At 39.1% G+C, this 22,028-nt stretch overlaps 1 protein-coding gene across 8 annotated transcripts in view; it reads left to right on the plus strand.

Annotated features, from left to right (window-relative positions):
* Positions 1-22,028, plus strand: part of LOC102973572 (latent-transforming growth factor beta-binding protein 1) — a 259,508-nt gene that overhangs the window by 32,387 nt on the left and 205,093 nt on the right. For all 8 annotated transcript variants that reach the window (XM_055089108.1, XM_055089107.1, XM_055089111.1 and 5 more), the window contains exons 2-3: positions 10,371-10,595; positions 11,998-12,272. In XM_055089108.1, coding sequence (XP_054945083.1) covers positions 10,371-10,595; positions 11,998-12,272 — 500 coding nt within the window. The remainder of the gene's footprint in view (positions 1-10,370; positions 10,596-11,997; positions 12,273-22,028) is intronic.

A 22,028-nucleotide genomic window follows, 5' to 3' on the forward strand; every position in this document is an offset into this window, starting at 1 on the left:
GGAGAAATGTCTGTTTAGGTCTTCTGCCCATTTTTGGATTGGGTTGTTTGTTTCTTTGATATTGAGCTGCATGAGCTGCTTGTAAATTTTGGAGATTAATCCTTTGTCAGTTACTTCATTTGCAAATATTTTCTTGCATTCTGAGGGTTGTCTTTTTGTCTTGTTTATGGTTTCCTTTGCTGTGCAAAAGCTTTTAAGTTTCATTAGATCCCATTTGTTTATTTTTGTTTTTATTTCCGTTTCTCTAGGAGGTGGCTCAAAAAGGATCTTGCTGTGATTTATGTCATGGAGTGTTCTGCCTATGTTTTCCTCTAAAGTTTAATAGTGTCTGGCCTTACATTTAGGTCTTTAATCCATTTTGAGTTTATTTATGTGTATGGTGTTAGGGAGTGTTCTAATTTCATTCTTTTACACGTAGCTGTCCAGTTTTCCCAGCACCACTTATGGAAGAGGCTGTCTTTTCTCCACTGTATATTCTTGCCTCCTTTATCAAAGATAAGGTGACCATATGTGCATGGGTTTATCTCTGGGCTTTCTATCTTGTTACGTTGATCTATATTTCTGGTTTTGTTTTTTTTTTTTTTTTTTTTGGCGGTACACCGGCCTCTCACTGTTGTGGCCTCTCCCATTGCGGAGCACAGGCTCCGGACATGCAGGCTTAGCGGCCATGGCTCACGGGCCTAGCCGCTCCACTGCATATGGGATCTTCCCGGACCGGGGCACGAACCCGTGTCCCCTGCATCGGCAGGCGGATTCTCAACCACTGCGCCACGAGGGAAGCCCTGTATTTCTTCTTTTGTGTTTTCATATAAATTGTGAATTTTTTTGTTCTAGTTCTGTGAAGAATGCCAGTTGTAGTTTGATAGGGATTGCATTGAATCTGTAGATTGCTTTGGGTAGTATAGTCATTTTCACAATGTTGATTGTTCCAATCTAAGAACATGGTATATCCCTCCATCTGTTTGTACCATCTTTAATTTCTTTCATCAGTGTCTTATAGTTTTCTGCATAGAGGTCTTTTGTCTCCTTAGGTATTCCTAGATATTTTATTCTTTTTGTTGCAGTGGTAAATGGGAGTCTTAATTTCTCTTTCTGATTTTTCATCATTAGTGTATAGGAATGCAAGAGATTTCTGTGCATTTATTTTGTATCTTGCTACTTTACCAAATTCATTGATTAGCTCTAGGAGTTTTCTGGTAGCATCTTTAGGATTCTCTATGTACAGTTTCATGTCATCTGCAAACAGTGACAGTTTTATTTCTTCTTTTCTGATTTGGATTCCTTTTATTTCTTTTTCTTCTCTGATTGCTGTGGCTAAAACTTCCAAAACTGTACTGAATAATAGTGGTGAGAGTGGGCAACCTTGTCTTGTTCCTGATCTTAGAGGAAATGCTTTCAGTTTTTCACCATTGAGAACGATGTTGGCTGTGGGTTTGTCATATATGGCCTTTATTACGTTGAGGTAAGTTCCCTCTATGCCTACTTTCTGGAGGATTTTTATCATAAATGGGTGTTGAATTTTGTCAAAAGCTTTTTCTGCATCTATTGAGGTGATCATATGGTTTTTCTCCTTCAATTTGTTAATATGGTGTATCACATTGATTGATTTGCATATACTGAAGAATCCTTGCATTCCTGGGATAAACCCCACTTGATCAGGGTATATGATTTTTTTTTTGACATCTTTGTTGGAGTATAATTGCTTTACAGTGATGTGTTAGTTGCAGGTTTATAAGAAAGTGAATCAGCTATACCTATACATATATCCCCATATCTCTTCCCTCTTGCATCTCCCTCCCTCCCACCCTGCCTGTGATCCTTTGAATGTGCTGTTGCATTCTGTTTGCTAGTATTTTCTTGAGGATTTTTGCATCTATGTTCATCAGTGATATTGGCCTGTAGTTTTCTTTTTTTGTGGCATCTTTGTCTGGTTTTGGTATCAGTGTGATGGTGGCCTCGTAGAATGAGTTTGGGAGTGTTCCTCCCTCCGGTGCAGTACATTTTTAAACTTATTGTTAATATTGTGTATAGCTTAAGTGGTATTACTTGGTTCTTGAGAAAGCATTTTGCAGTGACATTAAAGAAAATGCCCTGCTACAATAGCTAAAATGACTTCGTGTCCCTGAAGATAGTTGCAGTGATAGCACTGTAAAAGGTATGGTCTTTAAGGATGAAGCGTGTCGTCATTTTTGTGAAACCTATCTCCCTGTCCATTAGTGGACAGCACTGTCATTTCCCCAGTTATGTTTACATCATTCTCCCAAGTGAAGTCAGCTTTGCATAAACCTCTGAGCATTTTATTAACTGCGTTGTTATGAAGTAGGCAACTTATGTTTGAATCAGTGTCTGATTATACATTAAAATAAAAACAAAGCACACCATGTAACAGATTAACCCTGTCCCTTCTACGTAAATTGCAAGTGGCTGGATATGTACTTGTCCCTTTTAAAAATGTTATATCATGCCAGTCTCATTAGATGAGATGAGGAAATCTGAATTTCACTCTACTAACTTGGTTAGCGTTTTGAGAACTTTAATTGTAGGAATAGAACTTTAATTGTAGAAACCTGTGGATTGTGTCATTAGACCACCCCCTTTTTCAGAGCAGGGCACAGTAATCCACAAAATGAAATGATTTGCCCCTATCCCAAGGTGTGTGGGACTGGTGTGTTTACTCTGTAGCCTGCAGATGTTGCTGTGTTATTCATAAGGGTAAAAGAGCCCAGGGTTTGGGAGTTACTGAGAGCAAGCCTCTGTGGATGGATGATATAAAGTGGAATTTTGTGATTTGCTTGATATAGGAAGCTCCGTAGGTTATGAAAAATATAAAACTAGATCAAATTTGATAGCCCACAGCTATAGTGAGGTTGATGATCAGTGAGCAGAAAGCCATAAACAAAGTTGAGATGATGAATGGTCTTATCCCAAATAGGAAGCTCTGATGCATGTGTGGGTGGTAGGGCTTCCTATCTCCTGAATTATAAACAGAACGTGCTATCCAGGCATTCGCTAATGTGCGCCAGCATTAAAAATTAGATTTGTGGGATTTTTGTTTGTATTAAGGTTGAAATATTGCATTTGCTGAAATGTGAATTTCCTTTAATTCTAGTCCAGTGTACTTTAGCATTTGATAGATGGGGATGGGATGAAAATGGTCATCTTAATTTCTAGAGCAGGTAAAACAAAGAGATTGTCTATGGCAGGAAAGAGTATGGTGGGTGCATTTTTAGCTTTTGTGGAAGCATTTTCTCTTTGCTCCAAGATTTCTTTAGACTCTGTTTTTTTCCTTTTACACGTACTATGAAGAACATTAGTCTCATAATGTTACACACATTGTATTATTGTACCTTTATCTTCTTCTTCGTTTTTTTTTTTTTTTTTTGCTTAAAACAATAGAGATGTATTCTCTCACAGTTCTGGAGACCAGAAGGTCAAAATCAAGGTGTAGGCAGGGCCACGCTCCTTCTGGAGGCTCTAGAGGAGGGTCCGTTCCTTGCCTCTTCCCGCTTCTTATGGCTGTTCGTGCTCCTTGACTTCTAGCTGCATCATTCCGATCTCTGCCTCAGTCATATTGCCTCTTCCTCTTCGGTCAAAGCTCCCTGGCCCTCACTCTTAAAAGGACCTTGTCACTGAAATGAGAGGTCACCTGGATAATCCAGGACAAGTGCCTCCTCTCAGGATTTCTAATTGCATTTGTTTTGCATTGTAAGGTGGTGTTCACTCATCTACCACATGAAGTAATATTCACAGATTCTGGACATTCACAGGACATGGGTGTATCTTTTGGGAGACCATCATTCCGCCCACTACGATTATCATGCCCGTATGTAATCAATATAAAGGATTTTTTTTAAGTCCTCTTATCTGTAGAATCATTATCTATTTGAGTCTTAAATTAAACCTTCCAGAATTTAACTTCAATCTGGCCAAGGTCCAGAAACTCAAAGCCAAGTTTATAGTGTACATTTCTTGTGTATACAATAGATGATTCTACTTACCCTTACTTATCCTTGTTCTTTCTCTTCCCCTGGTTCTGTCTCCTGTGATTCATAATCTGTGCTGGTCCCAAGTATTAACTTACTTACATTTTTCCTGTTTACTGTATTATAGGCAGCCCTATATCCTTGTGGAAAGAAACAGGAATCTGCCCTGCTCTGTCTCTCCACCTAGCTTTTCTCACTTGCTCTTCTCCTCTGACATTCCCACCACATCAGCCTCCTTTCAGTTTCTGAGCTTTTCTAAGCCATGTCTCACCTCAAGGTCTTAGCTCCTATTATTTCTTCTTCTGCAAACATTCTTTGCCAACTTTCACATCGTGGGATTCTTCTCCTTTTAGGTTTAGGTGAAATGTCACCTCCTTGGACAGGTTGTTCCAGATAACCTGTTACTTGAATGTTTTCTTGGTTCAGTCTGGGACTCAGTCAGTATACGTTAGCAGACAGATAATCAAGAATTGGCTGTAAGCAATTTTGGAGCACAGCAATGATAAATCTCTGCATTCAATAAAAATACTCAAACTTAGATTTTAGTAAATGCCTACTAATCTCTGTACTTCCTTTCTTGGCTTCTGTGTAAGACGAGGCCTCCTCAGTTCCTCTGTCCTTGCTCCAAAGGAACGTGACTTCCATCTTGGCTTTCAGCTTCAGTTGCTTTATTTATTTTATTTTATTTTTAGGTGTGGCAGGATGATGCATACTGAATTAAAAGGCAAAAATGCAGGTTTTTAAAAAGTGCGATAGGTTCTTAAAATGAGCAGTGGTTTGCTGTGGCATTTAATTATTATCTGACATACTTGTTATCTGAAAGCTTTAAATAGCTACATTTTTAACCTACTTTCTGGCTGAATAGAATCTATGGGTACCCTTTAAAAGAGGGCAATGTAGGTATATTGAGGGAGAAATAAAATGATACCTTGTACTTTCTAAAAATGTTATTGCTTTCTTTTCACCCTGCAAGGGACATCAAACAAAATGTTGAAAGCCTTTAAGGGAACGTTATTCTCCTAATCAGAGACAAGTGGGAAAGTTGAAGTAGCTATTCAAATCAAAATCATGTGTATGTCTGTTCTGTGAAATGACAGATGTAAGTTTTCCTTCAGATGGAGGTTTGTTTTCCCTGTTCTGCCTTAGCCACAATAACTTGAAACAGTCTGTCTGCTGGCACACAAAGCGAGGGGGTGGGTGGAGGGGCCCGGGTGTTTCTGTAGGAAAGTCAAGTACATTCTTAGAGCGCCTTTTGGGGACAAGCAGCTGAAATATTTTTATAGTCAGCTAAGATAACAGGGAAGAATGAGAGTCTAGCTTTTTATAACTCAAATCTGCAGAAAATTCGGTTTTCCCATATTTGTATCCAAGTCAGTACCTATTCATTTAAACTAAGTTCCAATTTGTGGCATAGACTGTGAATATTATCCTGTCAACCCAGTTTCTTGAGTCCTGCAAGTGGTTTTACAGACCATTGTGAATGGTGGAATGCACTGAAATGCTGGGCATATTTAAAGCCTCCAACTTTTTCTTCCAGCCTGGATCCTTTGGCTCATTGTGACCTTTTATAGTTGTACCATGAGATACTTGGAGTGGCTGTCACGATATTCCACTTTCTGGAATAACAGGCTGAAGGCCCATATACCTCTTGTTATTTGCTGTAGGTCCCTGGTGACCGTATGATGCAATGTAGTGAATTATGGTGATGGCCAGCAAAATGTCAAGCTGACAAGGTTATGGAATTTCTCAGCCAGCGTTCTACATTACACCTTCCAGTTATATGTTCTAAAATATATGTGCCATAGCTAGACTTACAACCAGCATTCCACAAGCCAGCCTTAAAGATAACTTATTCTTTTTCCTCTTCATATGTTGAGAAAGTTTTATAGAACGCTGGCTGCACAGACTATATATCACCAGGCGATGTTTTGAGAGTGGCATTAACTTTTGAAACAGAAAGAAACTATTCATAGTTAAATCCTTAACTTTTGTAGGTTGATTTTAAATTTGTTTTCTTTGACATAAAAGACTATTTAACTTTAAAAATAGCACCTGCCACAAAGAACTCAATGCACAGTGAGTGAGCTGGGGCAAAGAACTTTAAATTATAATTTAGATTTTGTGAAAATGCTGGAACAGGAGACTAGGTATTTTATTTCTCATTCATAAATGGTTATGAATAGTGGCCTGTTGTTGCTTGGAATAAGTCAGCAGAAACGGTTTCCTTTATGACCAGAGAGAAACAGAGTTATTGGAGTTCTCTTCTGGGATTATTGCTGTATCCACTTAGACTAGTACAGTTCTTGAAATATTTGTGTGGCAGCTATCTCAGAGGTTTAAAAATAGTTTTAAACAAAGCTAATTAAATTCACGTTGGATTCCAAAATCTGCTATTGATATTAGAAATAAAAGTCAGCTTCTGTGTTAAAAAAAAAAAAGATAACATAGATGAAGTTATTTTAATAAAGATTAAAGATAGTCCTCTTTGCTTGGTGATGCAGGACCATAAAAATAACCATGCCAGCTGTAACTGTGCAAAACGATCTTAATAATCAATGGGAAAATTACTAGTTCTATCACCTTAAAAATTTTTTTTGTCAAAACATTACAGTTGTTTCACTGTAGGTGATGTATTTACAGGGAAAGGAAGAAAAATAGTAAAGCTGATATTTATCTAGTGCCCTGTAATTTAAAATGTTAGAAACACTGAGAATTAAAGTGTTTTCTTTCTTCGAGTAGAACTTAACAAGAGTAGTTTGAACATTTTTGCTTTCTTCTCATATACTTTATGATGTGGAGTATCTCTTCTTTGCCTTAGTGAGCCATTATACTCCTTCCCAAGTTTGAATCAGGTTCCAATATCTTACCATTATGCTTTCAAAGTTGTGGAATATCTGTGAGTTCCTTTAATGTTATTTCCTTTGGACCATCTTTATCCTACATCACAACCACTTTCCAATTTCACTTCCAATGTCACCACTTTTCATTTCTTTGCCACGCTTTTTTGTTGTTGTTGTTGGCCCTTTTGACTATACAGTTCTGTAAAATGTCATGCGAGTTTATCAATGTAAAGTGAGGAGGCAACACAACTACCTGCTTTGCTGTCTGTGCATGAACTGAATAACAGATATGCTGGGATCAATCGCCAACAGCCTCTGAAGGAAGTGACATGATTGATTACTGATCATGGTACACATCTGTTATTTATGTAGTGGTTTGTGGACCAAAGAGCTAGCAGTGAAGTTTGTACTTTATGCAGTTACCTAGTTAATATTGTGGCAAATGAAGTTCAAACCGTGTTGTTGGGGGACTGAAGTTATTTAGATAAACTGCATTAACTGAAATTCCTTCATATTGGAACCATACAAAGTGAGGAGTGCTTGTATTCCAGTTATAAATTATTTGTAGTATTGTGAAATCTTGGCCAGGCTCCCTGTGTCCTTGCCCATTACACACTGAACCCATCCAGCGTAGCCAACCTGTCATTTAGAAATTCAATTCAGAATTGAACTGGGAGTTACAAAGTCTTTGACTCAACCTCAGAGTCAGCTTTGACTCTTCTTCTTCCTCTGCACCTCAGTGTGGATAAGACACTGGTGGAAACATATTCCAGACCCTATCCAGTGTGGGCAGTTTTGACTTCATCTGCCACATAGTGAGATCCTGGACATAGTTCTAGGTGGTTACCTTGGTCATTTTTTCCAGCTCTTTCCTTTCTCCTTCACTGTCTTCCCTCTTCTTTGGCTTGCTGTTTATTTCCTGTGTCCTATCTCCATGTTGTACTTATTGCCCATCTATCATGGGATTACTTCATGTTTCTTTTAATTCTTGTTGCCATCACCCTAATCCATGGATTTTTCAAGTTGTCTTTCAGTTATTTTAATAGTCTCATATCTGACTTCTCCACCTAGGTCACTCTCCTTTCCAGCTAATGCCACATGGCATCACAAGAGTAATCTTCCTGAAAAATTCTCTCCTTGGGGTCTACAAAATAACTTACTAATTACAGAATAAAATCCAAACTTTGTATCAGGCCTTTATCCATTGTCTGACTTAAGCCTCTCCCAGTTTATCATCTGACCCCTCCCCTCAGGAATCTGGGGTTTCAACAAGATAGACTTTCTCATTATCTCCCAAATATGCCTACCTCCCCCTTTCTTACACACTATCCTCCTAGGATACAATCCTTTCTGTTTTTCTGAAGCCTACCCAGCTTCAAAGACTTATCTCAAATGAGCTCTCCTGTAAAGTGTATTTTGACTTCCCAGAAATGACTTTTCACTGGAGTTCCACAGAATTTACATTTTATATTTTCCAATGTTACTTATTTGTATTTTCAGTTATCATGTATTACCTAGTAGTTCCAGTTAGCTTTTACTTTCTTCTGTAGTATGTAGAATGGTATTTGACAAAGTGGTAGCCATAAATGTGTTCATTCTTTCATCTAGTATTTTTTTGTTTTTTGAGCTGCAGCCTTTTTTCTAAAAGCTGAGCTACATGCTAGAGGTAAAACATTAAAGTCTCTGACCTCACAGCACTCTAGTTGAATGAGGTGTACGGAAAAGCAGTCAGGTGATTGTAATTCAGTGAGCCAAGCAGCATGATGAGCAGTGAATGAGAGCCCACAGAAGCACAGAGGAGAAGCGCCAAACCTAGATGAGGGGCAATTGGAAGTGCTTCCAGGGAACGAAGGTTTAAGCAGTATCCAAAAGGTGAGTAGGAGTTAGGTAGGTGAGGGGGGACAAATAGAAAGAGTGTTCCAGGCCAAGGACACAGGGTATATAAAGCTTAAGGAGGGGTGAGAGGCCCTGTCCGCTGAGGAACTGAATCCAGGTCAGTGTAGCTAGATTGTAGGGAATGAGGTTTCAGAGAGAACAGGATCTCTATGATGAGAAAGATGTGGGCATATTTGATGAATGTTTAGAAGGCAGGACCTGGAGATGGATGTTTGGATGGGTGAAAGGATAGAGCAGCCCTCAGGTTTCTGTTAAGGTTCTCTCAGTGAATGGAGATGTTAGGGGAAGATGATTAAGTTCCATTTAGGACATTGTAAGTTTGAGATGCCTGTAGAAGATCTACAGGAAATAAACAGTAGTAGACAGTGTGGAGCACAGCAGAAAGCTTTGGCTAAGAAATATAGTTTTGGGTGACATCATCATATGATAGGCTGAAATCAGAATGTATGGAGTTAGTAAAGCAGAAGGCTTTAAGACCAAATCTTGAAGCACATCAGTGTTTCAAGGGTAAGGAAAGAGTGGAGTCTGCAAAGAATATTAAGATACAGTGAACAAAGAGGAAAGAGCAAACTAGATGGGTTGAAATGTCACAGAAGCCAAGGGAAGACTGAAATCCATCCATTGGATTTAGCAACATGGAGACCATTAGTGACCTGAGTAAGAGGAGTTTCAGTGTAGGAGAGGTGTGGGGAAAGGGAAACACAACGTGACCCTGGCTGGCTGGTAGTGAGTGGAGAAGTGAGCAGACAATTCTTTTGGAAAGTTTGGTCATGGAGGAGAGGATTGAAGCAGAGAAGAAGCTGGAAGAAAATGGAGTTGAGGGGCTATTTTTTAAGCTGCTGGAAATCCGATCAGTTCAAGGGCTGATAGGAAGAATTCATTTGTGATAAATAGGTTGGCCTTAAGTTGAATTTAGCCAGAATTTAAAACTCCTTTTAAAATTCTTCACCCAAATATGTCCTTTTATCTTCTGGTATTCTAAATAAATGTCCAACTATTAATCACTGCTACTTCTAGGTTTCGCTGTGGTCTTGTTATCCCAATGAGATTGCAAATTCCTGTAAAGCAGGATTCAAACTATTCTGCTCCCCTATTCTGGGTAGTGCTTATTTCAGTGTCTTATGTAGAGAAAATTCTCAACAAATATTATTTTTAGCACTCTCATTTGTTTATTCTTTGAGGAAATATTTAATGTCCACTGTGTGCCAGACATTATTCTAGGTGCTGAGGATACAAAGGTCATTAAGCTAGGCATATTCCTTTCCCCCAAGGAGTTTATAATCTAGGGAGACAGTAAATAAACTAGTAATTAAATAGGAAAGCAAAGTAATTATAGAATTCAAGAGATATCCTGAGTGGCTACTTTATATATATTTATATACATGTATATTTTTTCCCATGAATTTTTTCCACCATTGTGGGTGAACAACCACAAGCAATTGGAGAGCTAAATGACTTACTTAAGGTGGAAAGAAAAAGATAGTAAAAAAAAAAAGGGAAGTATTTTTGTCATAGTGTATACTCCTTTGTTTACCATTTCTAAAGTCATTGGGAATATGATGGCTGTGCTTTGGGAGAGTTTTGTTGGTTGATTGTTACTTAGCATTTGAGAAACTAACCAACTCTCCACACTTTCTCTTTTCCTTTACAGTAATTTGCCATCTTCCATGTATGAATGGAGGCCAATGCAGTTCAAGGGACAAATGCCAGTGCCCTCCAAATTTCACGGGGAAGCTTTGTCAGATTCCTGTCCATGGTGCTAGCGTGCCTAAACTTTATCAGCATTCCCAGCAGTCAGGCAAGGCGTTGGGAACACATGTCGTCCACTCAACACATACTTTGCCTCTGACCATGACCAGCCAGCAAGGAGTCAAAGGTAAGCTGATTATTTTGATTTTGCCCATTCGTCAGAACTCTGTTAACATGCCAAACCCATACAGAAGCCAGATGTCTGCAGGGCTGGTATTGGAACAGAATATGGGCCCAGGTATATGGTGCCAGTGCTTTCTAGGCTGTAGGGAATGGTATCTAGGAAATAAGAAAATGGAGCCCATCTTTCTCTGGTGATGCAGGACCAAGAGCTGATAAACATACATGGCACTGTTCTGGCAGGTCCTGGGAAATGGAAAGATGAACAAGATGGTGTTCTGGCCCTTATGGGATTAATAAACTAGTAGATCACACAGTACCTGCTGATGAACACCAAGTCTATTTTGTAGTCGAAGAGCTCTTGGTTTTACTTCTAAACGATCTGTAACCTCACCTCCCTGGGCTTCAGTTGATTCATCTGTAGAGGAAGGTAAACTAGGTCACTTGGAGCTCAGAAATTCTATGACTAATTCATTCTTTTCAACCTGGAACCTCTTACACATGCACAATTTTTTAAAAAGGGGTCAGAGAAGTGTTACTGGCTCTTATTCTTTAAAACCTGAAGCTTAGGGCTTCCCTGGTGGCGCAGTGGTTGCGCGTCCGCCTGCCGATGCAGGGGAACCGGGTTCGCGCCCCGGTCCGGGAAGATCCCACATGCCGCGGAGCGGCTGGGCCCGTGAGCCATGGCCGCTGAGCCCGCGCGTCCGGAGCCTATGCTCCGCAACGGGAGAGGCCACAACAGAGGAAGGCCCGCATACCACACACACACACACAAAAAAAAAAACCTGAAGCTTAGCATCAGAAGATGAAATTCTGTGTGAAATCTGCAGAGAAAGAAAATAGAGATGTAAAATATCACACTTTGGTATTTTGTGTGTGTCACAGGAAGCACAAAAGTATGTACACACCAGGTTTAAGGGTAAGGGAACTATGCTTTGTGAAATTGTGTCGTAAATCCTACAGTCTCTACGATGGAAACTTTGTGAGAAATTAAAAAATAATCAAACTCTTGAGTCTTTATTACTCTTGTTTGATAGAATGTATGACCACAAGTAGTACGAATTTCATAGTTTTATGACTCCTCTGAAAAAAATTTTTGTCTCATGGATCTGTTACTGTGAGAAGTTTAAACTTCTCTTTGTAAAAGCAGTTTTATTCTTTAAAGTATACAAATTCAGGTTTAATTTTTGAGTGTCCCCTTTTACTCTCAAGAGTTTTTTAAGGCTGTGCAGCAAAAATAGATACACACTAAAAATATATCATTTATCCCAGGTATAATGTATATGTACTTAAGTATATGTGTGTATATAAAACTTAGTTTCATGCTGACTAGCATGAACATTTACTTTCATCCTGATGTGCGTATTGATTATTTATGACTGATCAGTTTTCTTCCCAATCTGTTTTAGTGAAATTTCCTCCTAACATAGTCAATATCCACGTGAAGCACCCTCCTGAGGCCTCAGTCCAGATACATCAGGTTTCAAGAGTTGATGGCCCAACAGGCCAGAAGGTAAAAGAAGCTCAACCAGGCCAGTCCCAAGTCTCTTACCAAGGGCTTCCTGTCCAGAAGACCCAGACAGTCCATTCCTCGTACTCCCACCAGCAAGTCATTCCTCACGTGTATCCGGTGGCTGCTAAGACGCAGCTTGGCCGGTGCTTCCAGGAGACTATTGGGTCGCAGGTGAGCAACACTGCCCAGCCCATTTTAGTGATGTGTTCTAGGTATAGTCTCATTGTAGTAGGAAAGACAGACTTGGTAAAAAATAAGTTTTTTGTAGAAGGGGTTGGCAAACTGACCTGTGGGCCTATTACTGTAAATAAAACTTTATTGGACACAGCCATACCCATGATTTGCATACTATCTATGTCTGCTTTCATGCTATAGGCAGAAGGATGGTATACTTTCAATGAGGTCATATGATCTGAAATGCCTAAAATATGGTCTGCAAAGCCCTTTTCAGAAAAAGTTTGCCAACCCCTGATATAATTGTAAGCATTGTAAGATATTTGGAAGCATCTGTAAGATCTATAAGATAATTGTATGTATTGAACTTCCAGAAATGCTGCCAGAAGTCTATGATTGCCTGTTGGTATTTTTTCAGTTACAGTGATCTGTGTATAAAACATGTGTCAGGCATGAGATAGGGTACGTGAAAAATACTCTGCAAAGATGTTTGAAAATATTCATGCCTTTCTGCAATAGTTTGCTGGTTAGTGGGTACAGTCAAGTTTTGAACCCATCATACAGTAATAATTTGTCATCTTTTATTTTCTTATAAAAATTTATAACTAGAATGGCAATGCATGAGTTGTTTGAAGTGCATTTTAAATATCATTGGATTTATGTGTAACTTTAGGTCTATATATCATAAAGTGAGAGAGAGGCTGACTTCTCTTTAAAACTCATCATTGAATGTGCATAGTAAAAGCAACATAAAATTACTGGTTCCTCTACCCCAGTTACTTGGTGCTTCCTGCTTTGGAATTATGTGATAATGACCTAGCTTTGTCCTGTGGTTCTTCTCCTGTCACCTGATTATGGTTTGAACCCCCTGTGAGAAGAATAGGCGAGATCTATTTATTCCTGCTGTTACCTGAATATTCAAAAAATTGTGTGTGTATTTGTGTGTATGTGAGTGAAATATCTGTTGGTAGTAGAATCAATCGTTCTTGCTTTTGAAACGTGGAGAACACTTTTAGGTGCTGGGCAAGTCCATGGTTGGGTCATCCCCTTTCTTCTAGGGAAGAGGCAAAATTGGTTTGTAGACCAGAATGGAAAGAACAGCCATGTCGAGTTATAATACCTTGGTTAGAGCCATGGGCTCAGCACTTGGTGGCAGGGAACCAGCTTCCTTATTTGTAAAGTGGAGACAAGAATATGGGGCTTTGTCAAGATTAGACAAGGTAATGTGACATGCTCTGCAAATGTTTACAGAACTATGCAAATATTAGCGTAGAAGACACTTACCTATTGATAGAGTCAAACATAAAAATAGAGCAGGTGATTGCTTATGTCATGTAACTTCAGTAAGACAGGGAAGGCTTGATGCCCCTCACAGCCTTGGTCTGCCTTCGGAGCCTGAAATGCCTACTTAAGAGGGACCTTTTCCTTCCTCAGTTAAAGACCAGGTTTAAACACATGCTTTTTGGAGAAGGAATATCATCAGTTTACATTTAGCTTAGAAGTAAAGACTGGATTACTGTGTTAAGGGCAAATTTTTATAGGGGCAGTGGGGCTGAAGTAAACCTAGTATGCTGCACAGTTTGCCCCAGACAAGCCTTGGAGAAGGAGGATGAATTTGGTGCCATTTGCATTGTTTAGTCATTTCAGCTTAGGTTGGTCATGAGAAAGGAAAAAAGCAGGTCCTTTTAAAATTCTGTGCCCAGTATCTTTCTCCCTAGTTTCCAAGTTGGAACACATATGGTAAAAAGCAAGAAAATGAGATGTCAACAGACTTGTTATTCTTGTACATATAATAGTAGGCAGATGATTGCTAACTAGAAAGAATATAAACAGATTATTTACTTTTAGGCCTAAGCTAATTGTATTGTATAGTCATACAATCCACATGAATTGGATAGTTGGTGGAGTTACCCAAATAATCCAAACTCGGTGGAACACTTTTTTGCCTTATCTGGATACTTCTCTGACTTTTGGTCTGAATGATCCAGACAGTGATCTCAATTCTTAATTCATTTTGCATGTGTAGTAACTAATACACAGCTTCAAAATAAGACCTGTTTTGAGAAAACATTCTCAGAATATATTTGCTTTTCCTGTTGGTGAGAAATATTGCTGAATGCCCATGATTGTCCAATTTGTGCAATTAGGATGATCCAGGCATTAAAAAAAAAAACATAACTGGCAAATAGTCAATAGTATATAAGATGTATCCTACAAAGGTGTTTGAAAATATTTGTGCCTTCTTGCTGTGGTTGGTTTGCAAACATAGTTACAGAGGGAGGTACAGGTGGATTTTAAATGAATGGCAGAAACGACCGCATAAATACTCACTAGGGCTTTGCTCAGTGAGAAAACTCTTATTAGATGCAGATTACAACCACTGAGACCTTCATGCCATAGTCATCAGTAAGCACCTATGTTTATGTATTGCCATTAGAGGTCATATACAAAACAAATTTAGTAGAAATAGCCCTTGTTTCTGTGGCACATTCTAAAAATGAGGCAGTAAACTTGAGGTTGAAAAGCCACCATGAACTGTGATCAGTGTATTTAAATTCATGCGAGCTTCATAGAATAGAATTTCAGGAACTGCTTGGGTGGTGGAGGAAAATGGATGATTGGTTAGGAAACTAAGCTCACAGAGAAGTGGGGGAGAAATTAAACAGAAGAGAGAGAACACTGCAAGAAACAGGTAAGGAAGAAGTGTCAGAAGAGACCAGAGAAGTAAACTAGTTTAGAGTTCCTGGCAGGCTTTGGCACAGATATGAAGCCTTTTAAACCTGAGGCATAAGGCAAAATAAAAGACTTGGTATCGAGGTAAAAATCGCATGATGCCCCCTTGATCAAGTGATCAAACTCAGAATCATTAAAAGGGGGACAACTGATATTATATGCCTCCTGATGGGATGCAGTATGAAGTGTAGAGCAACACCTTAAAGGTATTCTTGCCAAAAATGTGTGAGCTGAATCTGATCAATCCTTTACACCTAACCTCCAGCTCATAGGGAATACTGAGGGTGAAGAAACAAGCCAAAACTATCATACTCCCTCACATCAGAAAGAATGACAATGTAGGGTATTATTGCTTGGTTTCTTCATATCATTAAAAAATATAGATTGGCTTCCTCAGAAAGAGACTAAAGAGAGACAACAGCACATATAATATATGAGCCTTAATCATATCTTGGTTTTAAAAAAGTCAAAACCCAGCTCTGAAAGACATTTGAAGAACAATTGAGGAAGTTTAAATACGGACTGGAGATTAGATGGTATTTTGGAACTATTATTTTCTTAGGTGTGATAATGGTGTTAGAGGTATGTAGGGTAGTGTCCTTATTCTTGAGTGGGGAATGCCATGATTTCTGTAATTTCAAATGCCTTTTATACACAAATATGACAAAATTGTAACAGTTGTTGACTCTAAGAGGTAGGAAAGCAAGCGATCACTGTATTATTCTTTGAATTATCTCAGCATATTTGAAAATTCCTTATGAGGAAAAGAAGGAAAATGTGAACATTTCCTAGACTTATAAATAGAATAATATAATTTTAAGATGAACTTAAAAGCTGTAAGTTTAATACATTTAATGAACTTTCAGAAAATTTTAAAAGTTTCAGCTTTTGAATGAGATGGGAGTGGATGTGGGGATGGTAGACATGAGGAGGCCAAGGAAGAGAAGTTGGCCTTGGTCCAACTGTGAAATGATCGGGCTCCAATCTAAGAAGTAAATTTAAAGATGAAGAGATTAATGCAGAGGCTTTTGTGAAGAATCCAGCATCAGGATTTGATTATGGGCTGTTGTGAAGAAAAAGATGGTGATGAGTTGGAGTATTCTGAACTCTCTGGCTTCAGAAATCAGATAAATGCGCTCTCTGATTGATTAACTGACCCTTGGAGGGGAGGATTGTGAGGTAAAGATGAGTAGCTGCGTCTTTGTTTTAACCAGTTCCATCTTTGATTGATGTCAAGAATCAGGTATTCTTGAATATCAATCATGGAATCCAGTGCTGTTTTAGAGATGAAGTGAGAGAGGATTAATGGAGAAAACTCAGTGGTCAGTGACTAGACTTAGTGATGATAGTTAAATTAATAAAAACAGAGATTGTTTTGGCTTGGATTATAAAGTGGAACGAGGAGGAATAATGGGATTGGAAATATCTAAAGTGTTTTTCACCTTGATGGAAAGTGTCAAGAAAAAGGGGGAAATACCTTTCCTATCGTAGAAAGTGATGTTTCATCTTTCAGAGTCCTAAAAATAATTTCTTGTTCTTAAGATTATATAAACTGTTGATTTCTGTGTGAATCAGGCTGGGTACAGGCATCACTAAATTAACTTTAAAGTATTAAAAGAATAGAAATTAATCTAATAGAACATACAGGGTGGCTAAGAGGAATTGGTTTCTTGAATGTAAATCAAGTTTGAAGTAGCTGAAAAGTCATAATTTTGGCAGAGATAAGTATCTGTGCTGTCTGCAGTAAACAGTGGCATGCCATATATATTTGAAAACATTTCTGAGATTTTGCTCAATGTATAGATCAAATTAGAATTACATTTCTAGGGGTTATAATTACCAGCTACTTTCAGGATAGTCTCATGTTTTCATGAGCTTAAAACTTCAACATTTCCAGTCAAGTTTTCATCTCTAGGGAGAGGCCAAATTTCAGAAAAATACCCCTCAAGTCTATCTTTGCACCACAGGGTCATCGAATGTGTACACTTTTTTCCATTGTGCAAGGGTGTCCTTTATTTTAAACTGGTTCTCTTAACAGTGACTAAATTTGAGATTTATTTGGCATCTGAGTTTTTGGTTGTTTCGAACATGTTTTATTTATTGCCCAGTTACTGGAAATAAACGTTTACAGTGACCTAATGATGTCAGATGGTATGAAAAGACCTTGTGTGAGAGGTAGGGTTCAGAGTCCAGCTTCCATGTTGGGTGTGCCATTGCTGCCTTGTGAAATCATGTGCTTTTTGTTCATTGTGGAAACATGCCCCTTAATTAGACAGGAGTTACAAGATGAGACAAAAATTCAAGTGCCTCAAGACTTTCCGATTGCAAGTGCCAAAAGAGCAGCAAATTCCATGTATAAATACCTGAGTTAAATAAGGATAGAAATACTAGAAAACCTGAAGTAGATGTAAACAGAAGAGAGAGGGTATTTTTAGTACAGCACTCTAGCACGGATAAAGATAATCAAATAATATACAAACCCACTTTCATAGTTGGCAACCATAAAATCCCCATAATGATTTAAAAAAAACCCATAGGTACAAGATGTACAAGCTATAAGGTATGAAATAAGCTATAAGGATATACTGTACAACATGGCGAACATAGACAATATTTTACAATAACTATAAATGGAGTATAAACTTGAAAAATTGTGTACCATTATATCATATATCTGTAACTTATGTAATATTGTACAGCAACTGTACTTCGATTAAAAAATATAATTTAATTTACAAAACCGTAAGAAACACTCTAAGATTAAATTCTCTAATATGTATTCTGTAGAAGAAAACAAGCTTTATGTGGATTAGGAAGAAAAGGACCACTTCTTGATGTGAAATCCTGATATCGTTGGAAAAGCCTTTCTTTCCTTTAACTACTGGTCATATAAATTATAAGCCCTGGGGAAAAAATTGAGTTAAAATGACACAAGAACAGTTTGGGATCCTCTTAGAGGTTCCAGAAGTTGTTCCAACAGTTCTTTTTGGACAGGAAGAATAGAAACAGAATGGGCCACTGGAGAAAAAGATTCTTTAATTGGAGATTGGTCTCTTTTGGCAGACAAATTCAATAACATCCTCAAGCTCTAAACCTTAACACTGGATCGAACATACACACACACACACACACACACACACACAATTCTGAAGGGCCAAGCAGATGCACTTTGCTTTTGTTTAAAAAAACTTTTAAAAAATAAGCATCATGGAGAAATTAACAGGAAAGTGTGAACTCACTGAAGTGGAAAAGTAACTGAACTACACGGCTGAAAGTACTTTTTAAAAAAAGTCGCAGGACTTTGAAGAAAAATATTTCCTGGTTTCTACCACACAGAAGCCAATGAGAAAGTAGAGAAACAGATGCCTGTCAGTTCCACATGGCAGAAAAAACAGAGATGGATAAGTAGAGATGTAGCTGTAGATATGGGCTGCAGACTTTCCAAATCTCTTCTCAGTGATGGAAAAGGAATTTAGTGCTCAATTAAGGGATCAAGGACGTGAAGTTCTGCTTAGAAACTTCTTCTTTGATTTCCTCAGAGTCTTCTCTGCCCTGATGATGAGCATTACTGGGGTGAGGCCTGAAGCTATGATGAAATACCAATTTTATCCCGATTGGGGGATAATGCCAACATGGTTGTAACACTTTCACTCTGGTTAATTCCCTAAACTGAGTCCATAAACTACAGAAATAGATGAGAAGTCTAAACAAAGAGTAGCTATAAAACATTTTACCAAAGGCTCTTGGCCTCTTGTATCTGTGTTATCCCTTATGTGGGAAGGAGAACTGAGTCATCCAGGCTGGGTCAACAGTGGGTACAGGTGTGTATGTGGCTCTCTTCTCTTCCCCATTTCCCCAGGCCACATGCTCTTGGGGTCGGGGCCCTCCCGGGTGAACTTGGCCTTCTTGCAGCGGGGCTGCTGGACAGTGATGAGGGAAGGCAGGGCCAGAGCAACCAGACATCTGCCTTCTCCAGGAGCAGAGAGCCCTGTGGGGGTGTGCTGATTGCATTTACTGAAGTTTGGCCTCCTTCAGGTGGAATAAGTCATAAACACCAGGCACTTCCTATGCCATCTGGGGTTTACTTCAATATCCTACTCAAATAGTCCTTTGGCATAATCTAAGTAATATTTAACTGACTGTTAGGGAGTCTGGTTGTCCCCAGCAGCTGTGAAATGGCCATCCTTGCCAAACCTTACCTGTGTCAACAGCAGAGGGTGTCACTGAAGGTGTCACATGCATCACAGTGATAGGTCTTGGACCTCTTCAGTGTCGATTGGTCTTTCCAACTGCCTCTGCCAGATGGACTTTGTTCAGGGGCCCTCTTCCTTGGAGTTGAAAAGATCAGTAAAGACAGGGATAAGATCCAAAGGGGAAACACACTGCACATGAAAGAGAACATGTCGCTGGGCTTCTGCCAGTGGCGGGAAGAACCGCTGGTTTTACTTGGATTGAGAATGTAAGACTGAGACATTAGGATAATCAAAATATAGATTCTTAGAACTGAAGTGGAGTACTTAAGAGAATGGGTGATGACCCAGACATTACCCTTCCTACTGCCTAATATCGAGTCTTTACCCAGGCCGATGTCTTCTGGGCACCAAAGAGGCTGTCAGCTTCAAGTGTTCACTTACCCTGACCTGTTTAATAGACAAGCAAGTTTATGTTTCTTCGGTCCGCTCAGATGTTTTTCATTTTATTTATGATAAAGGCAGTGAAAATGCCTTTATCATGACATGGAATATCAGATTTCCGTATTTTATACCTCTAAGGCTCACTAAAATAATATACCTATTAATTAGACTCCTGTTTTTTCAGAGGAGTAGGCATTGAAAATAAACTTGGGGCAGTTCAGAGTGGACGCATGTTGTGTCACTTCTGATATTGACAAAGTGGCAAGATTTTGTGGTCATTACATTTGAAGATGACAGTTCTGAGCACGTTGGAAGTGGTTTTAAGAGCCCGTGACTTGAACTGATGGCTGGTTTAGGCTCTATACATTACAAAAATGTTTGAAGAGTCACAGCTGGTATTTCTAGGATCTGATGTTGTTTCTTGGCTTTGTCTGCGTGACCTCTTGGAATTGAGATTTGCTAAAATGAAGTGGAATCATCTGATTTGCTAAAAAACAAAAAACAAAACAACACAATTCTTCAGAACCTGACCCATAAAGTTGTAGTGAAAAGAGCAACATTACCCTTTTTTGCAAGATAATAAAAGGATTCCCCAACTCTGCCCTGCACCTTCCCCCACAATGATGATAAATAACTGGTTTTTTTTTTTCTCATCCTCATTCCATTTTTTCTCCTTTTGTATATAAAAGAATTTATATATGAAATTGGATATTGTTTCAACAAGATCTCTCTTTGAGACTGTGCATTTACTCTAGTGATACTGCTGTTGTGCTGTTTGGAAACTGGTTTTGAAGGAAGTGTTTCAGAACGAGTTAACAAGCTGCACATGAAAACTAGTCTTCGATTTTCTGCAGCTCACCCATTTAATGTATTCTCAATGAATCTGAAAGCTTCTGATGCTCAGTTCAGCCTCTTGTGAGCTGAGTACCACCATTGAGGGCATTTAAAATAACATGTCTTCAGCCCTGAAGAGAATTCTGAAATCCGGACAGAGGAGTTCTAAATATTTTGAACAAAGACAGCAGTGCTTTCAAGATGACACTTTGGAGAGGACTGGCTTAGAGTGTGCAGGCTTTGATGGAGTTGAGAAAATGGTCTGACGGCTCTGTGGCTTTGGGGCAGGCATCTTAGTAAGGCCGTGTATTTTTATAAAATAGTTGTTAGAGAACGTTCACTTGTATGGCCTTACCTGACCTTCAAAACAACCTCATAACAAGGAAAAGTAGGTATTCTTGTCTCCCATTTACTTAAGTGAAACTTGAGGCTCAGAGAGGTAAGGGGCCTAGCTTGTGTTGGTATTGCCAAGATAATAGCTCTTTTTCCATTTTGGCAAACTCACCATATCTCTGGCCCTTGGTTTCTTTATTTTTCAAATAACTGGTTTGGCTGAGAAGACTACCAAGGCCTCTTTTAGTCATGCAGTCCTCTGACTGTGATGATTTTGATGTCTCTCTTCTTTTCCACAATCTTAGACACCACTGATACTCACATATGCACAGGATCTGTGGACAAAGCAAACTGTACAAACCTCGAATACAGTCAATACCTAGAAAGATCTTTCAAATCCACCCAGACTTGAGAGTCTCAAGTGTTGGCTCCTCTAAAAAGCATTTCAGTCCTTCAATGCACATTGCTCTCTCCTCCCGACCTTTTACTGCATGTAGAATCCAATCAGACCATTTTGAATTTAGTTGTCTTCAAGTTGATGACTTTGTGCCTCTCTTCTCTTCCCCACAAGCTTGTGCTTTGCATGAGGACAGGGCCACTTACAGACTGAGCTCAGTACTGGGCACAGGTGAGTCATCAGTAAGTATATTAGTATTAGTCAGTGTAGGCTAGGTTTTGCTGCAGTAATAAACATTACAAAAGCTTACACTTTGTATGCACTATATGTCTAACAGGTGAGCAGGGGCCTCTGTGCTACACATCTCTCAGGGACTCAGGCTGATGGTGGTCTCCACCATGTTACTGCTGTGCTATATGGAATACATGACCTCTCAATTCTGACAGCAAGAGAAGTCTTAACCCCCAATGTGACTGTAATTGGAGACAGTCTGTAAGGAAGTAATTAAGATTAAATAAAGTCATAAGGGTGGGGCCCTGATACGATAGGATTAGTGTTCTTGTAATAAGAGACACCAGAGAGCTCCCTCTCTTCGTCATGTGAGGACATAGCAAGATGGCAGCCTCTTATAAGCCAGGAAGAGAGTCCTCACCAGAACTGGCCATGCTAGCACCTTGATTTTGGTTTTTGACGCTCCAGAACTGGGAGAGAAAATAAATGTCTGTTGTTGAAACCACCCAGTCTCTGGAGTTTTGTAATGGCAGTCCAAGCTGACTAACAGAGTAAGGGACCAGAACAGAACATGTGGGGAAGCGAGTGGTT

The sequence above is a fragment of the Physeter macrocephalus genome, chromosome 12 (genome assembly GCF_002837175.3).
Source record: "Physeter macrocephalus isolate SW-GA chromosome 12, ASM283717v5, whole genome shotgun sequence".
NCBI classification, from domain to species: domain Eukaryota; kingdom Metazoa; phylum Chordata; class Mammalia; order Artiodactyla; family Physeteridae; genus Physeter; species Physeter macrocephalus.